This window comes from Podospora pseudocomata, chromosome 6 (genome assembly GCF_035222375.1).
Source record: "Podospora pseudocomata strain CBS 415.72m chromosome 6, whole genome shotgun sequence".
Lineage (NCBI taxonomy): Eukaryota > Fungi > Ascomycota > Sordariomycetes > Sordariales > Podosporaceae > Podospora > Podospora pseudocomata.
The window spans coordinates 3,069,428-3,077,450 of NC_085890.1; the positions used below are offsets into that span (position 1 = coordinate 3,069,428).

An 8,023-nucleotide genomic window follows, 5' to 3' on the forward strand; every position below is an offset into this window, starting at 1 on the left:
GGCAGTCGGCTCGGTGATGCTCGGACAAAGGCCGACAGGGGTATCGGAGGTACGTACCTCCGACCATTCCGTAATCAACAACTTTATCTTGACTTCATGTCAGCCTCAACTCCCATTTTTTTTGCCTTTTTGCCTTCCATCGTTCATCATACCGTTCATACTAGTTAGTACATCCAGAATGGCAACGCAGACACAAACCGTTACCGTTGCACCCCAACCTGCACACACCAACCCCTCCAACAACAACCTCATCACACTTTCCAGCCCTAAAGGACCACCTGAGGATGATAGCCACCCCGACTTTTCCATGTCCAAGCGGGACATCACCCTCCTCCTAACACCCCTCTGCCTTTCTGTTCTCTTGTCTTCTCTCGACCTGACGATCCTCACCCCCTCCATTCCCTCCATCGTGGCCGACTTTGCCTCCCCGCAAGGCTACATCTGGATCGGCTCTTCCTTCATCCTCGCCCACACAGCCAGCACACCCATCTGGGGCGCAGTGTCCGACATCTTTGGCCGCAAACCCATCATGCTTTTATCACTGGCCATCTTCTTCTTCGCAAGCTTGCTATGCGCCCTAGCAGAGAACTTACACTCCCTAATCATCGGAAGAGCATGGCAAGGGGTAGGCGCGAGTGGGATGGGGATGATGGTCAATGTGATAATTTGTGACTCGTTCAGCTTGAGAGATAGGGGGTTGTATCTCGCGGTAACAAGCGGGGTGTGGGCGTTGGGGAGTGCGATTGGGCCGGTGATAGGTGGTGTGATGAGCACCAGGTTGAGTTGGAGGTGGTGTTTTTGGATAAACCGTCAGTTTTGTCACTTGAGCTTTCTTCCTCCACAGAATCACACTAACAAATCCATAGTTCCCATCGGTTTTCTAGTTTTCTTCACCATCCTCATCTTCCTTCCACTCCCATCACCGCCCAAGACCCCGATCCTGACCGGGCTCAAAGCTCTGGACTGGTCTGGCTCGCTCCTCATTATCGGTAGTGCCCTGATGATCCTCCTGGCCCTCGACTTCGGCAATGTAGTGCTAGCCTGGTCTTCCCCCACAGTCATCAACCTCCTCGTCTTTGGCGTCCTGACCCTGTTCCTCTTCTTCTTCAACGAGTGGAAGTTAGCCCCCAACCCAATATTCCCCGCAAGGTTATTCCCCAATCTCTCCACCATCGCTGCCTACGGCGTCTTCGCCTTCGACTCGTTCGTTTTCATTGGACTGGCGTATTATCTCCCTCTCTATTCCCAATCCGTGCTTGGAGCCAATGCGCTCACGTCGGGAGTCCACCTTGTCCCATTGATCGTCTCGTGTTCTTTATCGGCGGCGTTTGCGGGGGTGGCTATCCAAAAGACGGGGAGGTATCTCCCCGTTATGTATGCCGCGCAGGTCTTCCTCATGCTTGGAGTGGGGTTGTTCGTCAGCCTTGACTTTGCGGAGCCAGATAATCTCGGGAAGTTGTTCGGGTACGAGATTCTGGCTGGAGTAGGAGTGGGTATGAACATCGAGGGGCCGATTCTGGCTGCGCAGGCGGCGGCGAGCGAGCTTGATACTGCGGCGGTGATTGCGGCGATGGGGTTTGCGAGGTCGATGGCGACTGCGGTGTCGATTGTCGTTGGGGGAGTGATCTTTCAGAATGGAATGGACTGGCGGAACCGTGGTCTGGTTGAGAAATTGGGAGGTGATATAGCGAATTGGTTTGGAGGGGGAGAAGCGGCCGGGAGTATCGAGAGGATTGGATTGCTTGGTGAGCAGCAACAGCAGGTTGTGAGGGGCGCATATTTTGAGTCACTGAGGTTGGTTTGGATCATGGTATGTGGTTTTTATCTGTTTGTTGGCGTTTGGGAATTGATCAGCTGACAAATGAACAGTATGTCGCGTTTGCTGGCCTTGCCAATGTCCTCACTTTATTGGTTAGAGGGCTAAGGTTGAGCAAAGAGCACAAAGACGTCGTTTTGGGTGTGGAAAGAGGTCGGACTACGCAGGGGCAGCTACCGGTACAACTGGGACCTGTGCCTGAAGTTAGATCGGGGGAAGGGAGTGCGGCGGAAATCAGGCTGCGGAGGGCTGCAGACATATGATGAGGCTCTGGAGGTGGTACGCTCTTCACAATACCTCAGAGGCCCCGGGCTTTGACTTGGATAGAAGCTGCAGCCGCCTGAGAGAGCATGGGAGCAAATCATCAGCCAATCGGAGTGGTTTTTGCATTGGTGGGTCTATTTGACCGGCCTGCTGGGCTCTGTCAAGTCGTCATCCGTCCAACAATTGCCAGCTGAGCTTTCTGATGTACCACGTCAGATCATTTTGCAGCATCATCATTCTCTTTTGCAGTGAATGTCACGGATCTGTAATATTGTTACAGTTGGATATTTGACAGTCATGACTCGAGGCTCGGCCCCGGGATTACCCTCCATTTCTGGCACGGTCACTCTGTGGGTAAGATTCGTGATTGTATGGTATAAAGCTAGCTTCACCTTTGTGACGCTCCGTGTCCTTCCTGTCCCATCCATTTAATCACCTGCCATACATTCATCAACAAATATTCGACTCTCTTAATGAAATGTGTCTAAGGTCCATCATTCGAATAACTTGCGTATATACTACACCATGTCTCGCTAATGTGGAAGGAGCTTGGAAGGAGGTAGGTAAGCTCCTTCCCTCCATGGTGGTCCCACTTCGGCAAGCGGGCGTGTTCTCTTGTTCCGTTGAATAGGGAAATGGCCCTCACAACTTCATTGAATTTCTCTGGTTAGGCACGCATCATCACCGAACACCTACTTCCTTCTCCAACAACGTCCCTGGATAGAGGGTAGCTAGCGGCAGATGAGTAAGTCCACTGATGCATGACTTGTTTCGAGCTGTTTTAGGATCAACTTCCATCACTCAAACTCTCAACCTTTTGACCTTTTGGCCTTTTGACCTTTTGTCCTTTTGACTTCCCAGAAAGTCCATTCAATCCTGTTCGTCTGAGTCACATCTCAGCTAAGCGCGAGGCTACATTGCCTCACCGCGGTTGCTATCCCTTGTTTACCGAGCAGGACTGCCTCAGGATGACTGGATCCTTCGTTTAAATAGGTTCATTAGTACCGGATGCTTTTGCTAATTTATTTTCATTTATCCAGATGGACAAGATATGCTTCCGTTGAAGAAATACCGGACGCCGATGAAAAGGACATTGGACGACCTTGAAACCGACGAAGCCCAAGTCGGAATCAGACAGGCCAAATCAGATGATCCTAGTAAAAAATACCCTTTTCTACTCCGGGATGGCAAGGAGGACGAAGAACCGATATTTTATCCGGTGCCTCCAAGCCCAAGCTTCCTGCAGCTATTTTCGAACCACTATTTGAAGCTGTTAGCCCGAATCGAAGACCAGCAAATGAGTCGGGAGGCTGCACTGGCATATGCTGCCTATATTGAAGCATTGCCACGGAAAGAAAGAGACGTTGTTCGGTTGATCTATGGCATGGATGGTTGAGCCACATTGCAGTTCGACTGATAACCCGTCCCAGGCGCCTTTGCCATATGCCCAGATGCAAGGACAGACGACGGACATTTTGTTGGAAAATCACAGGGGTTCTTTATCGATGAGGTCCCATCAATCCACTGGGCCGAGCTCATGGGAATCACTGAAGCAGTGCATCAGACCGTTCTTGCCCGCTGTAGGGCTACACCGTCGCGGGGTGAGCTGTACATACTCACTGACAGCGCTCAAGTTCTCGAGTATTTGCAACGGTATCCACACGAAGTCCCTGTTTACAAGCTGGCAATGGCGCCGGTGTACGATTATATGGTGAAGCTATCAGAAGAGCTGGATTAGATGGGATGGGTGTTGACGATTGCTTGGGTGCCTGGGCACCGTCACCAAATCAGATGTCACATCAAAAGTGATAGAAAGGCAAGAAAAACCAGAAGGGAAGGTATTAAAACCATTGAGAAGCTACTCGACTGGCCTGACACAATCCCAACACCATTGACTATGTCGGATGCCACCTATTTTGCGACGATGACGCTTAGATCGTTATGGCCTTCCTGCATGCCAGGAGCATGGAGGCTTTCCACAATTTTACCACCGCTTTTGCACATATGGATCTTTTCAAGCCATCAGAGACGTACAACATCCTGTACTAGTTTTACATCAATGCGGTTGAGGGTGGGGTAGAGACGCCCAAGGAAATTCGAATTAGGGGGAAGGGCTACTAAGAATCAGATGAGAGGTGCTTTAAAGTCGGGCCTGGAAACTGAAGCCTGAGGGAGCTGGAAGTACAAAGATTCCATGGGAAGGTGGAAGCAAATCATGTTGGGGGCAGCTAAGAGTTTCAACGGGATCCCAAACGTCCACCTAGGATAGGTATGTCTTAGTAGTTGGGAAAATTGAAGACCGGCCACCTTCCCGAATGGACCGGATGAACTTTTGTTGAGCATTCGTCTATTGCTGTCTTTAATTTTTGTCTTTGACTGATTTGATAACCAATAGTACCCGCATTGAACCCAATCCCGTCTTGGGAGTGGAAATAACTTTGGACTTTCTTTAAAGGGTTAATGTTTTGTGTTTTTTAATCACGGAAGATACCAACCTAATAATCAATGATGGCCAACCCCTCCTGTTATAGCTTAACAACCTCACTGCCCAATAAATAACCACTTGCTAAGCTTCCATCACAGTTTTCAAAGGTAAAATGCCAAATAATTTTTCAAACTCTTCCAAGAGGTGACCGGAAATTTTCCGGAAGGGAAAGTATAGTGCATTTGCAATATGCCTACCCAAGCTTCGAGGAGACCGGGGATTATTTTTCACAAAGGCACCATCTTGAGAGTAGATTGAGGTGATGTCAATGGGTGACCTTGGGCACCAGTAGGATCTTGTTTTGCGGTTAACCATCCCGTCGGTCGAGATCAACTCTACATAGGGATTCAGAAATTGTGGCAATATCCTACGTTTTTGGAAGAGGGATCCTAATTACACACCTCATCACCAAGGTAGTTGATTTTAATACCGGTCTATGGGTACCTGGTGTCTCTCTCGAGGAGTTGGGCTAAATAGGATTCGAGCTGATAATTCCCTGGATACCAGGACACAATTACCAGATCATTATTGCACTCCCCTCCACTGCTGTGGGCGACCAACTCGCTCTTTACACCATTTACATATCAGCCCTTGGCATCACAGTACTTGAAGGCTTCTCGCTTCACGCGCCGCCACCTTCTTGAAACACAAACAGACTTGGTGAACTGTCCATGTGATCTTAGAGACGGTACCTAAGGGTGCATGATGTAAGCCCAATTTCTCCTGCAAAGCCTTTTGTATGCTCAGAATAGACATCTCTTGATGATTGAAATCGAGCATTTCACGTATCAAATAGCTATTCTCAGTGTTGACAGGTAATCTGTGCTAGTTGGAAGCGATTTGTCTCTCAGGGAACTGGACAGGTAGATGCGGGTATTGTTAGAGGAGGTCCTGTTTTTGAAGTAAGGAAGTGCAGACCTACGCCAGAGAAACTCTCGATAACAGCAGCCCTGACTATGTCGTCGACAATGGAAACGAGCGCTCCTTCCAGTTTTGCGTGGACAAAATTTCACAACCACAAACACTCCCTCTTTCAAACAGCTGTTTTTCTTTGCAACGCAGTCAACCAAAACAAACCAAGAGATCGAAGAAATGGGTAAGCAACTCTTTCATTTTCGATACAGACTCCTCGCCAGCAAGCGTTCGACTACGCTACCAGCAAGCGTTAATTACAATGACGGCACTCGCTCAGATGACATCAGCTACGCTTCGAGGCGCTCAGGACTGCTTGTTTTATTCGCTTGGTGACAAGCCGTAACCTATCCGAGCTTTTGCATATGTTAGTATTTGTTGCTAACATTCTATTTTTGAAAGCTACTCCTTACATACAAATACCGGCGGACCTTAAACCCCCATGGAAATGTAAAATCGAAGATGTCGAGAGAGATGAAGCTGGTCCTGCCATTCTTGAAGATATGGACAGGTATCTCCTGTCCAAGCGCTTTAACAGAAGCAATAAGGGTGATGTCCCGCTTGTTATGATGTCTGGAAATGTGCCGAGCACATCATTTTAATAGCCATGTGCTAGGCGGAACAACCGTTGGATAGCCAATAAACTGCTGACCGAAAGCTCCTTGTCCCAGGTACGGTTCTCCATTGGCACTCTGATGGATTAGACAGTGACGACGTGACATTAGGCTTGGATGGTCTGCCTTGAACTCTTGCACGGCCCTGGTACCGCTTGCTTCTAAGACAGGTCATATTGAATTGATCTTGAGGGTCTTCAGAGTAGCAGAGATCGGAGAGGAAATTGTGTTCTCGCCATCTCAGCTTCATCCAGGCCCTTCCCGATAGCCAGCGCTTCCAGTCGCTGAAGCTTTACTCAGCTTCGCTTGAAGCACTCAGAGTTGTCCGTCTGCGAGCGAACAAATTTGTTCCGATGCAAGCCTCCTCTTGCCTGCAACCAAAGACTTTCGAGACCCGGTTCTGGATATTGAACAATGCAAACGCCATTAGCGCAGTAAGCAGCATATTATAGTGCACTGTTGATCGCATAAACTATGTTGATGAGGATATCTCCGACCCTGGTAAGCGCGCGATCTGACAGGGGTCGGCAAATATGTGCTATCGAGACCAATCTGTCGGGTATATCCTCACCAATAATAGTTAGACCTGGTCCCAATGCCTAGGGTACCGCCGTGTGATTGTGCTAGGCGGAGAGATCTTCGGTAGTCACTATTTTCACTCTGGTCACCGTCGGTGAATGGCTGACTTAACTTATGCATTCTGCTTCCACTGCTGCGCCTGTAGATCTTCTACAGGCCTCTCGGGTTGCGTAGCGCTAGAGACCATTTAGGCTGACAGAGAAATGCTGACGCCTGAAAATCCCGTGTCTATCAATGCCGGGCGAGGTTAGACAGTGTCACTTTTCTTGCTGAGCACCGCCGGACGCTGTCTTTGAATGGTGTAAGCGATGATCATGACTATATTGCAAAGAGCGTCAAAAACACCGAAGAAGGCCAGGCAGAAGCACACTGTTGAGCTTTCAGTCAGCATAAATACTGGCCAAGTCCACACCCTTCCATTCTCACCCAGCACCCCTCATCACTTTCACCGACGGTGCCATCTGCATACCTACCTCTTCGCATTCTACCCACCCATCATTCACCATGAAACCCTCCACCGCCTTCGCCCTCGCCGCCCTCTGCATCAAGAGTTGCGTGGCCGACTTCTGGATCTACGAGGCTGGCGGATTTGGCGACATTGTCCCTGTCACGTACTTCCGTTTCTACCACGACCCTCCCAAGTGCGGTACAACCGGCAATAACAACGGACAAAACTATCTCCCATACGATGATGTCAGCAAGAGAAAGGTAAATGTCTCGTCTCTGTGGCCGACTGTGAAGATGTATTGACTGACGATAACTTCAGGGCATTGCCTGTGACGGGAACGGTTGCGAGGGTGGAAACCCCAACGAGATCACCCGTTTTGAGATGAATGTGGACTGGGGACACTACAGTACGTCGCTGCCGTCCAACCATGAGTGCTACTGGGCGATTTCTGACATGACTTGTTTGCAGCTATTTACAAGGACCGTGGCTACAGGATGTACGACAAGAAGAACAACGTTGTGGGGCAGTGTCGTCCTGATAGATCCAAGAGCTATCTTTGTGTTGGCACCGGGCTTCCTGATGGGGCTAGTGTCTTCCACTGCACTACGTCTGTTGACAAGTTCTGACAGGAACGATGAGGTTGGGCAGGACATGTGAGAAGGGTTTTGAAACTGGCGTGATGGCCTGAATGTGAAAGGGAATTTGAACAGTTGTTGTTGTTTTAAGTATTAGTCGACGGGAACCTGTAAGCAAAGAAAATGAGAAACAACAAAAATAGCACTGCCTTGAAATATCGGTTCGTTTTTGATTGACTGCTCAGTTTGAAGAAAAATCTTGAAGACGCAGACAAGCCGTTAGAGTGACAAGTTGACTCGATCAAATAGCCATCGTGGCCAGGGTTGAAT

At 49.2% G+C, this 8,023-nt stretch overlaps 2 protein-coding genes across 2 annotated transcripts; both read left to right on the forward strand.

Annotated features, from left to right (window-relative positions):
- Positions 1–16: 16 nt before the first annotated feature.
- Positions 17–2,486, forward strand: QC762_607770 (uncharacterized protein; the record flags this gene model as incomplete). The annotated part of the gene is made up of 3 exons (XM_062892457.1): positions 17–809; positions 867–1,810; positions 1,870–2,486. The coding sequence occupies 3 exons, from the start codon at positions 17–19 to the stop codon at positions 2,077–2,079; spliced, it is 1,947 nt and encodes a 648-aa protein (XP_062741009.1). The 3' UTR covers positions 2,080–2,486.
- A 4,688-nt stretch (positions 2,487–7,174) lies between these two features.
- On the forward strand, positions 7,175–7,744 carry QC762_607775 (uncharacterized protein; the record flags this gene model as incomplete). Its single annotated transcript, XM_062892458.1, has 3 exons — positions 7,175–7,378; positions 7,437–7,524; positions 7,587–7,744. 3 exons carry the CDS (start codon positions 7,175–7,177, stop codon positions 7,742–7,744), a joined length of 450 nt encoding a protein of 149 aa, XP_062741010.1.
- Positions 7,745–8,023: the final 279 nt, after the last annotated feature.